The following is a 15876-nucleotide window of genomic DNA, read 5'->3' on the forward strand; positions in this document are numbered from 1 at the left end:
TTGTATTAGAAGTAATTTTTTTCATTTGTTTTTACTGAAGTTTTATTTGCCAACATATAGTTTAACACCTAGTGTTCATCCCATCAAGTGACCTCCTCAGTGCCTGTCACCCAAAGCTGTTTTCAATGAAACAGATCAATACTGGGTTTGACATGTGAACATATGGCCATAAGCATAATTTCTAGGCAAACCAAAGTGAAAGACTAAGGAAAGAAGTAAAAGGCAACAGGAAACAGTAAGTCATAACCAAAGCTATATTACCACACTACTAGAGATAAGGCTGATAAAACTCTGATGCACGAAGCTGAGAAAATTTAGTCAGTGGTTTTCACTCTCTGGCCTGCACGTTACATTCATCTGAAAAACTTAACATTACTGAGGCCTGGCCCTATTCCAAGAGACTCTGATCTAACTTATCCAGTATACTGGAGCCCAGGCATGGTCACATTCTTGTTGCTGTTGTCATTTTGTTGTTATTTCATAAAGCTTTCTAATGCATGGCCAGGCTTAAGAAATGCTAAGCTAAGTCATGTAATCTATCAAACTAAAAAATAAACTTGCAAATAATGGGTCTGCTTCATGCAGACGGTATCTGCTAAATATAAAGGAATAACATTTGTGCTAGTGGGGAAATAATTGTATTCCATGCATCGATACTTAAGAAAAATTGCCATCAAGTACATGTTCATATCTATTTTCTTTAAGGAAGGGGAAAATTTCATCTGTCTTTACAGCAACTGATTTTTAGTAAATGAAAAGATAAAATGTATGAATAAACTAATATAAGTTACAAATACTCAACAAAATATTTTCCTCATCTTTTTTCCTAAACTATATCCCAGTATATCTATGATGTTTAATTTATTGTGGAAAACCTTATCATCTGTACCAATCAAAAGACAGTGACAAAGCTCTATTGTGCTTTCAACAATAAAATTAGTAAGTCAGTGGTCCTAAAAAAATATCAACCAGGGGAAAATGACTATTCAAAAAAAAATAAAACTTGGCAAACATGAATTAAAAGTTAAAATTATCATAATCTAAAACTAAAATATTTCATTTTCTCATAAATGCATATAATGTCTTTCTAAGATAACATTTCTCTCCCACCTTAACATAACCTCTGCAAAACATATGTAGTCCATATTCAGTGAAAACTCTAAAATATTTAGTCATGTGTTAAACTAAGCTTACACAAATTAGGATAAAATGATGTTGAAATAATGTATGAAGTAAGATCTAGCTGGTTTAAGCACTGAAAGTTATAAATGCCTATCATTCTTTGCTAATTTTAGAAAAAGAGATTAGATAACCTGTGCAATGTGCATCCCTCATTCACTTCTAGAAAAATCTTTAAGAAAGTCCAGATTGTCTACTATACATTAATTTTTGTGTGAGTCATCTTTTTTCATGGGGGAAGGGGACGTGAACTTAATATGTGGATCAACGTAGTACAGTGTAGAGACAGTATTTGAGGATATGGGAGTTCCAGTGCAGAGAGGACCATTAAAAGATTAAATTTGGGGGAAGTCTACGCCAGAGAACTGTAGGCTGGGGTTGCTACTATCTCCATCTCTCAGGGACAGGGAAATCTCAGCTATCCCTAGATGATACATATTTCAAAATTATTCTTTTTCAATCAGTTTCTCATATGTAACATTTTTTTACCATTTTCCTACCTTGGCTGGCAGTATTTCTGAGTCAACCTCCTTTCTTTCTGTTTCTTGAATAGACTGGGGCAATGAGGTGTTAATGTGAACCTCCCCTACCTGGTAAGTGGAGATCCTTATATAGGCAGAAGTGGGGAATCAGAGCACAAAGGGAGAATCTGGCATGTGCCAGTTGAATTTGAGGTGGAAGGGAATTAAAATTTCAGCTTGAATGAAGAGATCCACAGAGAAAGTCACCCCTATTATATCAGCTCCAAGGGAGCAAGTAAAGAAAAAGACACAGACAAAAAGAGTAAGGGACAAAAAAGAAGCCGGTAGGAAAGGTACCCTGAATGACAGTAGTGGAGAAAGGATGCCCCAGAGCTTGTGAACACTCAGTTGGGTTATCTACCCAGAGCACCTGGCTAGCTGGGGGAGTAGGGAAAGCAAGAGGGGAAACCCGTTTTTTTCTGTCCTCATCATTGCACTAGAGGTCTGCTTAATTTAATCAGCCCTGAATTGATGGTCTTTGCTAAAATTTCAAAGTTCATTTTAATGCTTTCAGAAGGTTAAAAACGTATGGCTCCAGACGCTTGAGTTTGGCTTTGTTTTGCATCAGATTTTTTCCTTGTCCTTGGGATTAACAGTATGAGTACTTGCATCAGGCTACTTAAATTAATCCTGACAGAATTCAAATCCTAGGAGAAATATTAATTGAGACAATTTAAAAATTCACTTCTATTTTTTACTTATATTTAAATATAATTTCTTAGGAATGCCTTGCTCTTAATCATATTGTCGAATCTTTAAGATTCTAAGGTCTGCTTCATCAGAAGCTAGAAGATTTCCCTGTCCTTTGGGAAAGAGGATAAGGGCACAGAAGGGAGAACAATTCTTCCTGTTTTCTGTGGTTGCCAGTAGAAGGGCCTAAGAACACATCTAAAATATTAAAGTGGAGAAGGTGCCTCACATTAAGATGACTGGCTCACAATTATCATGACATGAGCATATGTATATTATTCCATACTGAAATATTTTCATTAAAACAGCCTTCCCTTTCAGTTGCTTTCAAGTTGAATGGAAAAAAAGATACTGCTTATGCCAAAGATATGGCAAAAATCCACTTTAAAGTACCTCAAATTTACACATATTTACTTATACTGCTGATTAAATGGTGTGCCTTAACTATATATACATTCACATGTATATTTGAATATATAATTTTTCCACTATAAAATAGAAACCATCCAGTCAGAAGAATCCACACTTCTGACATCTATTTTTAATTAATATTTCTAATGAAAGCATGGTTTCCAGATTAAAAGTTCCAAAATTAGAATACACAGATAATTGAATTGATTTATAATGAATAAACCAAACCATGGAAATAGGCCTAGTTCACCTATTCTCATTAACCTGAGAGTCCAGTCTATTCATTACCTGTAGTGTGTGATTTAAAGTTTAAAAAAAGTAAAAAAGATACTGAAGGAGTTAGTATGATGAAGTATTCTGTTTGAAGTTTGAAAATCTGGTTGCATTCCATAATTAATTTTCCCTGGGAGCTAGACCTACAACTTAAAGTCTTCTCAAGGGAATTTTTAAAAACTACCAAATGATAATCTTAAAATTGTTTCAAAAGGCAATTATGTAAAGTCCTCAGTTGATTTATACTATATCGCCATTAGGAAAATAAAATTTAAAACTACCCTACTGGGCAGCCCCAGTGGCACAGCGGTTTAGCGTCGCCTGCAGCTCAGGACGTGATCCTGGAGACCCAGGATCGAGTCCCACGACGGGCTCCCTGCATGGAGCCTGCTTCTCCCTCTACCTGTGTCTCTGCCTCTCTCTTTCTCTCTCTCTGTGTCTCTATGAATAAATAAATAAAATTTAAAAAAAATCTCTAAAAAAATAAAAAAATAAAACTACCCTACTTTCCATACTTCCTTTGTTTTTTTTCATTATTTTTTTTAAATATGTATTTATTTATTCATTAATTCATTCATTCATTCGAGACACACAGAGAGAGAGAGAACACACACAGTCAGAGGGAGAGGAATAGGAGAAACAAGCCCTATGTAGGGAGCCCAACATGGGACTCGATCCCTGGTCTCCAGGACCACACCCTGGGCTGAAGGCAGGTGCTAAACTGCTGAGCCACCCAGGCTGCCTCCATACTTCCTTTAAAAAAAAACTTTTTAAAAAATACAAATTTTTTATTTTAAACAGTGTATGTTGTTTTATTTATATAAATATAAAAGTTACATCTTTTGGATTCTTTTTTTATGATAGTCACAGAGAGAGAGAGCGAGAGAGAGAGAGAGAGAGAGAGAGACAGAGACACAGGCAGAGGGATAAGCAGGCTCCATGCACCGGGAGCCCGACGTGGGATTCAATCCCGGGTCTCCAGGATCGCGCCCTGGGCCAAAGGCAGGCGCCAAACCACTGCGCCACCCAGGGATCCCCCCATCTTTTGGATTCTGAGATAAAAATAGCCATAACAAAAACAAGCGCAAGAAGAATAAATATTGATGTTACCGTACCTACCTTTAATGTGATACTATAATGTTCAACACATGTTGCATTTATCCATGATCTTGAATGGGGATCACCCAGGAATTCTATGTGATATTGTTCAACATTTCCATCCAGGTCATAAATCACGTATTTTCCTTTAAAAGGATCTGGGCAAAGTATCCCTGGCCAACTTTGAAAAGAAAGTATTTTTAATTATTTTGATGCTTTTGAAAAGGCAGAAATCAATACATCTTGCTACAATCATACACTAAACTTTCTTCTTTAAATTTTAATAACTCACAAAACCTAAACATATTCATACTTGAATCCTTTAAAAGTAGAATATTCACTTGATACAAGTAATCAGTTGTATCTTTGTAGATATAGAATGCTTTGGAAAAGTCACATATTTAAGATAAATATAAGATATAAGGAGAAAGAAGTATTAGACAGAAGAATCATCTCCAGGATTTGTAAGAGACATTCAGATACTGCTAATAGGAAAGATAAGACTCATGGCAGTTTTGTATCAGCTCTAACCAAGAAGAATGCTTAATTACTAAAATCCCACTGACAGAGTTCTGATGGGGTAGGAGAGAGTTGGCATTTCCTGAGTCAGGGCTGCCCAAGGGGTACTGGTAGCTCAGGCTGTGATAACACTGGAGATTCTAACTACTATGGAAAAGCAGAAATAGAGCTTGGCTGTTTTAATTGCTCCCTTCCCCTAACTGCACCATTGAAAGGAGACCAAATTCCTAAAAAATTTTTAGTACAGGAAACAAAATTTAGCCTTTACTTTTTAAAAATAAATCTTTAGGAATGTGTCCTTTTGTGCCATAAATCCCAAAAAATTCCTTGATATGTTTCATTTTTCCATTTGCCTAAAACAAAATACATGTACCTCAACTAAATTTTAGCTATTTTACCAGTGTCTCTAGACTCTGACCTACTGTTTGTAGCCTAAAGGAGGAAAGGAAGGCAGCAAATAAAGTCAAGAAGATGTGACTAAGGGATGCCAAGTTCTACCTTAGTTTGCAGCTCCCTAGTGAAAAAAGATAGTGATGTTCAAATCAGGAGATTCAAGACTCTGGCTCTGCCTTCTATTAGACAAGAGGCCTCAAGCATGTGATGAGGCTTTACTGTGACTCTGGTTCCTCAATGTGCTGTTACAAAATTCACACAAACTGTGCTTTACACATTTTTGGTTTTTGGCAAATTAAAATATTATAAAATGCCATCATTATGAACCAAATAGTTTTCTGCTCACCAAATTCTTATATTTAAGTTCTTATAACTCCAGTACCTCAGAATGCGACTGCATTTGGAGATAGTGTCTTTATGAAAGTAGCTAACTTAAAGGTGAGCCCTAATCCAACATGACTGGCTTCCTTATAAAAAGAGATAGATTAGGACACAGACATGCACAGAGGGAAGACGATGTGAAGATACAAGGAGAAAGATGCATCTACAGGCCAAGGAGAAAGCCTCAGAAGGAATCAAACCTGCTGACAACTTGACCTGAGTTTCCTAGCCTCAGAATGGTAAGAAATTAAATTTGTTATTTTTTTCTAAATATTTTATTTATTTATTCATGAGATACAGAGTGAGAGAGAGAAAGGCAGAAACACAGGTAGACGGAGAAGCAGGCTCCATGCAGGGAGCCTGACATGGGACTCGATCCCAGGTCTCAAGGATCACACCCTGGGCTGAAGGTGGCGCTAAACCGCTAAGCCACCCAGGCTGCCCGATTTCTGTTATTTTTAAGCTACCCACAGTCTCTGATACATCGTTATGGCAGCCCTAGCAAACTAATTATATACAGGTATATAATCATATACAGGAAGATAAATGGTATAACTGAGAGGTAAAAAGAATGATACAAAAATATTTTTACCTCAGTTATTTAGAAACTAGGTAAGTTAGATATTTAGACAATTTTAAAACCTAAAGGAAGCATACAGATCATGCTATAAAGAATCTGAAATCACAAAAATGCAAAATCTGTAAATTACCTGGGTTTGAGGACTACAGATGGTTGATTTTCTATTAAGTTATCAATTGATAAGAAAGTTACAAAGTTATAAATATAGAAATATATCTACCACACCACTGTAAAAAAGTTTTTACAGATCACAAACAACACAATGTAAACTAACAAAAATACTTCATTCTTAGTATTATTAATGCAAAAAATATTAATTCCAGGAAATTGACAAATCCCAAGTGTAGCTGCCAGGAGGTGATGACTTGGGTGCACCAGTCACCAGGGACAGTGAAGTGTGCAAAGAAGGAGATGTCTAGCTGTTCCCTGGATGCTGAGCAGAGTTCTTTGGCTCTTAGACCTCTCTGGGTAATGGGAAGGGAAGGTAGAAGCTCTGTCTGGCAGCCCTAGATCATGAAGAGGAGGGCAAGAGGATTACAAATTGAATTAGACTATGTGGAACCCAAAGCAGCCTAATACTTTGGAGAATTGGAAATGATAATGGAAAGTCAAGTAAAGATTCAGGCCCTAATGAAGAACCATCTAGTTATTATCAGGTTTACATCAGAGTATCATTGCTATTTGGCAACACTTAAGACTGTTTAAGAGAAAACTTGAGTTGGAGTTTATCTTTTAAACCTACATTGGAAATCTGCATTTCTGAAGGGACTCACTCAAAAGAAGATTTCCATAGGCAAATAAATGACTAAAAATGAATGGTAGCTGTATTGAAGACTCCTAACTTATCAGAATAAAAAACAGTGGGTCCTCCAATGGATTAATAATAATTTTAAAAGAAACCAAATTGATTGTTACACTGTATTTGTTGATTACTCTTTGTAAAATGCAAGGGGCTCATGTTTAATACTAGGTTATTTGTACCTCACAAAAATTTTAAAAAGGATTATTGACATGCAATATCAAATTATAAGTAGTACCAATTTCACGCAGTGTAAAACAATCACAGGATTTCTATCACTTGAGATATGAAAAAAACCCTTGCAGTTATTATGTTTAAGATAAGCTTTTCCGACACAAATTCTGATACAACTTCTTTTAACACCAAACCTACTGGGCCCGAGAGTATTCAATTTAAATTATTACTCTATAAAATATAAATAAAAATTTAAAAAATATATAAATAAAAATAGAGATGACTCTTAAAAAGAATTAGATACTAATAAAAGACTGTTGGTTATTTAAAACATTCATGTTATAGAATATATTGCATGCTGATTTATAGATGAATTATGAAAAGTATTGTCAGATGTCCAAATAACTAGGGCATGTTAATATTTTGTCAGGCAGTGCAAAGGAATTGTCTGACTCCTAGTCTATGCATTTCATCTGAAACAGAATGTACCAAACTGCAGGAGAAGCTGAGAAGAGGCAACAGACACAGAAAATATGATTACTTCTCTCCACATGCTGTATCCATCATTTTCCCTGACTCAGTGTGATTGAAGAAAACTGATGTCCATTTTTTGCTTTCAGTCTGAACTCTATTTGAGATGATAGTGCATTGTGCACTTCTACTTTCTGATTTTTCACATTTATATTGATGAAAAATTCAGAAGTGTTGTCTTATGGGCTTAAAGGTGAAGAGGGAGAAGAAGAGTAGGCAACCCAATAGGAAGGTATTAGGATTACAAGGAAAGTTGTGTGATTAATTTTAGAATCTGTGGGTGGTGGGAGGTAAAATGTACAAATATAAAATAGACAAAGAGATATCAGGTGTTGGAATCCACTTCGGGGTAAGGGGAAATTTGGGCACAACAAGCAGCTTCAAGAGAAGTGCAAATATATCATGAAGAAACTGATGTCATACACATTTCTCATCTAGTGGAAGTAATCTTTAATAAGATAGCTATTGCCTTCAGTAGAAGTTGAAACTTAAGCATGATTGCAATTGTCATATACTCAATGTGAAGCACATGACTGTATTTTCAAACTATGGTTTGGATGTTTGGAGAACTAATTTTACTTGGGCCTCATTCTTAATCTGTGGGAAACAAAATGGATGAGTTGGAATCATCACTAACTGAATGCTGTATTTGCCACAAAATCTCTAAGCTGTATCTAACTATAGGGGGCTGATAAGAAGAGGCAATTCCCCATCTCCATTCCCTCACACACATTATAAGTGTGTGTGTGTGTGTGTGTGTGTGTGTATGTATATATGTATATATACATATATATATATACATATATATATATATATATATATATATATATATTAAAGTTCATGAGCCGAGGAGGGGGGCACAGGCAGACTCCATGCAGGGAGCCCAACGTGGGACTCGATCCCAGAACTCCAGGATCATGCCCTGAGCCGAAGGCAGACCTCAACAGCTGAGCCACCCAGGCATCCCACATTATATTAATCCACAGGCAAAAGAATGCAAATAAGAAGTAATCAAATAATATTTTATGACTGAAAGGATCTATAGAAATCAATTTATAAATTTGAATACTATATTTAAAATGTATCACTGTATTAGTTTGTTAATTTAAAGGCATATTTTACCATTAAATTGTACTATAGTAAATTAGAATGCAAAAATACTTTCTATAAATTAATTTTCACATTTAAAAAAACTTTGTGGGATCCCTGGGTGGCACAGCGGTTTGGCGCCTGCCTTTGGCCCAGGGCGCGATCCTGGAGACCCGGGATCGAATCCCACGTCGGGCTCCCGGTGCATGGAGCCTGCTTCTCCCTCTGCCTGTGTCTCTGCCTCTCTCTCTCTCTCTGTGTGTGTGTGACTATCATAAATAAAAATAATAAATAAATAAATAAATAAATAAATAAATAAATAAATAAATAATAAATAAATAAATAAAAAATAAAAAAACTTTGTAAAATGTGTAAATATACCCAAGGTTGTTACCTTAAATAGAACCTAGTTTCTGCTTGACAATGTCTCTGTAATTTGATTTTCTATGGAGCTTGACTATAGACAAAGTGCTTTCTTTCTCTTTACAACTCTTTATTTTTATTATATAAAGAGTAAATAGTCATTTCTAGATTCTCTATCAGTCTCTCTGTAGCTTTTTTTAGCTTTATCAGAGAAGATCAACTGTTCTGGGAAAGAATAATTCTGGGATGTTGATAAGATTGAGTTTCTGAGCCTTCAAAGCTGGGTGTAAGGCCATGGGCTAATGAGAACTGACCCAGATAATGCTGCCTGCTAAGTGCCTCTACAGACAGCTAGTGGCTGGTCTTCCCACTTGAAACTTCAACATTTTTAATACTGCTTAATTAAGAACTGATGTTTGAGTACGTTTAGTGGGTTAATTCTAGCTTTATATTCTGCTATTGCAATTTATCCTGTTATTACCTTTCTATGTATTTGTAGCATTGAATATGAAATATAACTAGATTTGAGGTTTTCAAAAATATTTTAAAGCTATATTTTAAGCCTGTGTTCAACTATACTTAGTTCATAAAGAGGAATACATATGACTACTTCGCCAAATGCATTCTACTCTTTCCAAATAGCAAGAAGACAGATACCTGCATTTTGCAGGTATTTTGATGGTTCCAATCACAGATTAGAGATAATTTAGGGCCTGGAATAAAACATGTTTAATTTGTATTTCAAGTCCCAATCCTCAGTTACAAGCACAAAACTGCAAAAGAAATTCCTAATCAGATTTCTAACACAATATTTCAGATATAATGACAAGAAATAAATACATCTCTTAAATTAGTTATTGAACCTTCAGAATTTCCATTAGAAAATACAAAGTCTCTGCTTTGAAAATATTAGTTTTAGATCTGAAAAATGACATGGGACTACAAATACGTTCATAAGTAACCTAATAAAATAAGCATCCATATTCATGTCTTTTAAGATATTTGTTATGGGATGCCTGGGTGGCTCAGTGGTTGAGTGTCTGTCTTTGGTTCAGGGCGTGATCCCAGGGTCTAGGATAGAGTTCCGCATCGGGCTCCCTGTGAGGTGCCTGCTTCTCCCTCTGTCTATCTCTCTGTCTCTGTCTCTCTCTTTCTGTGTGTCTTTCATGAATAAATAAATCAAATTTAAAAAAAAAGATATTTGTTTTTACATAGCTATCTGGTTCCTCTTCATGCCCATCCTAGTTATTTTACAAAAGAAAATATTTTTAATATTTAAATAAATAATATGCATATATTTTATTTCACATAGCATCTCTAGAAAAGCCTTTAGTAGCAAAAGGTATATATCTCAGAGAGATTTCCACATTTGCAAGATATTAAATGTATTAGTTTGCTAAAGCTGCCATAGAAAAATACCGCAGAATAAGTGGCTTAAAAGCAGATATTTGTTTTCTCATAGTTTTGGAGGCTTTAAGTCTAATATCAATAGGTCAGCAGTGATGGTTTCTCTTGAAGCCTCTCCTTGGCTTATAGATGTCTACCTTCCTGCTAGGTCTTCACATAGGTTTTCCTCTGTGCATGTGTATTCTTAGTGCCTCTTTGTGTGTCCAAATTTCCTCTCCTTCTAAGAATACTAGCCAGGTTGGTGTATGGCCCATTCTAATGGCCTATTTTCACATAATCACCTCTTTAAAGGCCCTGATTCCAAATATAGTCACTTCTGAGATTTGAGCTTTAAAGTATGACTTTTGGGGAACACAATTCAGCCCACAACAGTATGTGACAGAACAAGAACAAAAATTAGGTATTGATTTGAAGGCCTCTTGTGTGTGTGTGTGGGGGGTAGGTGTGGGTATGTGGGTGTGTGTTAAAGTAAGTCCATCACAGTCTCTACGAAAGCAAACATTTTATATTCTTCATGGGGAACAGCTGAATGTGAATGGAAACGAGGTAATATGAGCCAGAGTATCCCAGCTTTGAGAATGTTTAGCAGGAGAATGTAATGTAAAATAGCAAGGGATTCTGGGAAGACAGCAGCAAATGGTGTTATGGTCTTAGAATCTCCTGAAAGTTTCCTTCAAGTACAGGTAGAATAACTATAATAGCAAAGCCAAAACCTGATGCACAGCATCTATAACAAAACTAAGTGTGGAACGCCTGGGTGGCTCAGTGGTTGAGCATCTGCCTTTGGTTCGGGACGTGATTCTGGGGTCCTGGGATCGAGTACCACTTTGGGCTCCCTGCAGGGAGCCTACTTCTCCCTCTGCCTATGTCTCGCCTCTCTCTGTGTGTCTCTCATGAATAAGTAGATAAAATCTTAACAAAAAAACTAAGTGTTAAGTTAACCCAGAAACCACCAAAATAGAAGCAGGCAGGTACAAACTACTGACAGTAACAAGACCCACATATTACTAGCATCTGTATGAGGGGAAGCAGGGTGGGAGGGAGAAGGTATTCAGCAGTCTGATGGGTTTGCAAAATAAGAATGTCAAAACTGCAAGGAGTATTATTGAAAAATGCAGCAGGTCAACGTGAGCACAGCAGCCAAAACTGTGAGAGAACTGCAACAAAACCTGAAGTTATTGGAGCAATCTGGGCCCTTAAACTAACCAACAAAACTCCTTTCCAGACAGAAGCTTACATTGATGAGAAACTGCTGGGAGTATAAGCCAAATCAAAGAAGAAAGAATTGGGGATCCCTGGGTGGCTAAGGGGTTTAGCACCTGCCTTCGGCCCAGGGCGTGATCCTGGAGTCCCGGGATCAAGTCCCACATCAGGCTCCATGCATGAAGCCTGCTTCTCCTTCTGCCTGGGTCTCTGCCTCTCTCTCCCTCTCTCTGTGTCTCTCATGAATGAATGAATAAATAAAATCTTAAAAAAAAAGAAGAAAGAATCACTATGAATAAAGGAAAGAAAAGGTACAAATAAAAGTGGAGATACAACACCAAAAGAACCATCCATGGAAAAAATATCGGTAAGCTGGATTTCATTAAAATTAAATATGTTGTCTGCTCTGTGAAAGATACTAGTAAGAGAATGAGAAGATAACCACAGACTTGGGGAAAATATTTGCAAACTACATATCTGATAAAGGACTGGTATCCAAAATATATAGAGAACTCTTAAACTCTACAATAAGAAAATGAACCACTCAACTAAAAAATAGGCAAAAGATCTGAGCAGACACCTCATCAAGGAAGATATGCAGATGACAAGCATATTAAAAGATGTTCCACCACATATGTTATCAGGGAAATGCAAATTAAAACAACAGTGTATCTCCATGAAAATACAGGGAGGAAACTTAATGCATATTACTAAGAAGCCAATCTGAAAAAGTCTACATATTTTGATTACAATACTATGTACATAGTTTTGTACCCCAGTTGCCAGAGGATGGTGGGAGGGATGAATAGGCAAAACACAGGAGATTTTTTAGCCCAGTGAAATTATTCTGTATGATATTATAATGCTAAATACATATCATTATTCATTTGTCAAAATCTATAGAATGTACAGCACAATGAGTGAATGCTAATGATTCACTCTGGATTTTGGTCAACAATGATGGGTAAATGCTGGTTCATAGATTGTAACAAATGTGCCACACTGATTTGAGATGTTGCTGGTATATGAGGTTGTGTAGGGCAGGGGAGGAGATATGTGGAAACTCTGTACTTTCCATTCAATTTTGCTACAAACTTAAAACTGCTCTAAAAAATAAAGTTTATTAATCAAAATATGTAAATAAAATAATTTAATTTTAAAACTTAAAAAACAAAGTAAAGGAAAAAGCTAGGAAATCTCAGACAAGTTTATTTTTTTGATACTCTGAGAAAATAATAGAATAAGGGGGCTCTGGGCATATGATTTAGACAAAAAAGCTAAAGAAAATCTATTATGCAGGTTCTAGGTCTGGAGAAGTTGAGGTAGACTCAGTTCTCTGTATTCTTCCCACTAAGTACAAAAAAACTCCTTAGTATTATATATCAAATAAACATAAGAAGATTCTAAAAGATGCAGATATGCCAGATAAGGGCCTCAAAATCTGAAGAATGACATGGCAGTGAGTTCTCCAAGCTTCTTTTGCCTCATATATCCTAAACTAGGTGCCAAAGAAGCCAGTAACCCAGAGACACCAATGGGTGCATATGAACAAATAGTCCATGTGAAGTCTGCTCTTTCTAATCAAAAGACCCGGATAGAGGCAGCAAAGCAAGACAAAGAACATTTAAGCAATAGCTGCTTTTTCCCAGCCAAATACCTTTGAAAAATCTACAAATCCCCATCTTAATCCTCATCAACAAAGGCTAAGGGTTGAGCCTGGACTTCAAACCACCTAGCAGTGATAAAGCTGCCACTTCCTAACCACTCAGATGGTGGTGGAAGAGGACTACTGGGAAGTTGGAATTTTTATCATCTTTCAGAATTAACATGGTTCTTCCCCTATGGTATTAGTGGATGCAAATAACAAGGTACCCCTACCTCTCCCAGTCAAGCTGGTGAGTGAGGAGCCTGAACCCTGTCCCAGCCCAGCAGCAATGAGGCATCCCTCCATTTCCAGAGAGTAAGTGGAGACTGAGTAGAAAACCTAGACTTCCACTCCCACCTGGCAGTAACAAAGAGGTTCCCTCATATCTCTCTAATGTAGCAGTAGGAACAGCCTGCTAAAACAGATTTAAATAATATCCAAAAAGAAAAAAAAATAGTAAGTCTAACAAATAAATAGAAGATATAGAGAGAACCAAATGGAAATGTTACAATTGAAAATACAATAACCAAAACAAAAAGCTCAATGGATAGTCACAATAGCAGAATGAACACGAAAGAGGAAAGAGTCAGTGAACTTAAAACAGAAATGATCCAATCTGAACAACAGAGAGAAAACAGACTGAAAAAAAATCTCTTATTAAAGAACATAACTCATTTTATATAAAAGTATAAAAGACACTGAGCAAGGTATCCCTCCAAAGCAGCTCCTGCCCTGATAAACTCTGCAAGCAACCCCAGCAGGGACTGATGCCATTCCAAAATGACTTCTTCACTGGAGAGGGTAAGATAATCACACACGCCAGTGCACCCACAGTCCCAGTAGCCAAAACTTACAGCTAGCAGCACAGAGAGAGGGCCTTGTTGATCTTTCAACCCCAGCAGGGCGGACTGGGGACATGCATCTGGTCTGCTTGCTGATGCCACCTGACCTAAGCCCAAGGCAGCCCCAGACTGCCCCTTAGTGGCACAAGGACCAAACTCTGCTCAGTGTACCCACAACAAGCAAAACGGGCCACTGCAGCCAAACGGATTAAAGGTAAACACAGTTCAGCCACAATAGTAGGGTGCAAGCAACCCATACAGGACATTCCCTACCAGGAATGAACAGGAGACATTGAATCATGGGACACTACAGGATCTCTTCTTCATACGGCCGCTATTTTCAAGATCAGGAGACATAGCTGACTTTTCTAATACACAGAAATAAACACAGAGAGTTAGACAAAATGAGGAGGAAGAGGAATACGTCACAAATGAAAGAACAGGACAAAACCACAGCAAATTAGCTAAATTAAACAGAGAAGTAATAAGCATGATAAATAATTCAAAGTAATAGTCATAAAAATACTCATTGGACAATAAATTTAAATTAGAACTCAATAACAACAAAATATTTTAAAATCCTCAAATATCAAGTAAAAATATACTTCTAACAGCCCATTTGAATGAAGGTATCACACAGAAAATTAACAAATATTTGAAACTGAATGGTACTAACACACTACATATCCAGATTTGTGGGATATAGCTAATGTTGAGCTTAAAGAAAAATTTTTAGCTGTAGTTGTCTATATTAAGAAGAAAAATGATTTATTTTATTTTATTTTTTTTAAAGATTTTCTTTATTCATGAGAGAGACAGAGAGAGAGAGAGAGAGGCACAGACACAGGCAGAGGGAGAGGCAGGCTCCATGCAGGGAGCCCGATGTGGGACTCGATCCCCTGGGCCGAAGGCAGGCACCAAACCACTGAGCCACCTGGGCTGCCCAAGAAAAATGATTTAAATAAGCTACCTAAAGTTTCCAATTTAAGAAACTAAAAAAAAAAAAAAAAAAAAAAAAAAAAAAAAAAGAATTAGGTCTGAAAATGTCAGGAAATAATAGTGAGATAGGGAAATAATAAATAAGAAAACGGTAGAAAAAGTTGATCCTTTGAAAAGGTTTAAAAATTCATCAGCTTAGCAAGACTGTAACTCAATAGTTTATTATAAAGTAACAACAACTTTACCTTGGCCAATCGTGTAATTTTACCAAAACCAGGTTTCCAAGAGGGAGCTGTGAATAGACAATCTTAAATCCACTTTCATGAAGCTCAGACTCTTCTGGAAAGTCTTCTTCAGAAATAGAGCACTTATTGAATCTTGAATCAGTGTTCATGAAGCAGTACCATGGTTTATTGTGATCAACTTTGGTAGCATCCTCACTTGACAACAATCTCCATTTCAAACAGCTTTCATTCTCACACTGAACCCACATTTTGTTTACATACATACTGTTTTCTGCTGAGGAATCCATTGCAGTGTTAAAATATTCTACCATTATCTTACCACCCAATTTTTCTTTTCCATAAATGCATTTAATCTGGAAAACAAATAAGAAGAATATAGGTTCAAGAATACAAGGAAAGAAAGTTCAAACCAAAATTGGAGAAACAGCTCTTTGTTACTTTCTTTGCCCACATTCTTTCTATCCCATAAAGACTATACATTTTGAACAATGTGTTTCCACCCACTCAGAAACAAAGGAACAAAATAGAACCACCAATTTCTCTGGGAATAAAATGCTCCAAAATTAAAAATAAATAAATAAAAATAGAAGTATG

At 36.4% G+C, this 15876-nt stretch overlaps 1 protein-coding gene across 1 annotated transcript in view; it reads right to left on the reverse strand.

The window, feature by feature from the left end:
• Positions 1-15876, reverse strand: part of ZCWPW2 (zinc finger CW-type and PWWP domain containing 2) — a 122419-nt gene that overhangs the window by 66618 nt on the left and 39925 nt on the right. The window contains exons 2-3 of the mRNA XM_055321451.1: positions 15283-15635; positions 4194-4353 (exon numbers count right to left, since the gene is read on the reverse strand). Coding sequence (XP_055177426.1) covers positions 4194-4353; positions 15283-15593 — 471 coding nt within the window. The 5' untranslated portion in view covers positions 15594-15635. The remainder of the gene's footprint in view (positions 1-4193; positions 4354-15282; positions 15636-15876) is intronic.

This window comes from Nyctereutes procyonoides, unplaced genomic scaffold (assembly GCF_905146905.1).
Source record: "Nyctereutes procyonoides isolate TBG_1078 unplaced genomic scaffold, NYPRO_anot_genome, whole genome shotgun sequence".
Lineage (NCBI taxonomy): Eukaryota > Metazoa > Chordata > Mammalia > Carnivora > Canidae > Nyctereutes > Nyctereutes procyonoides.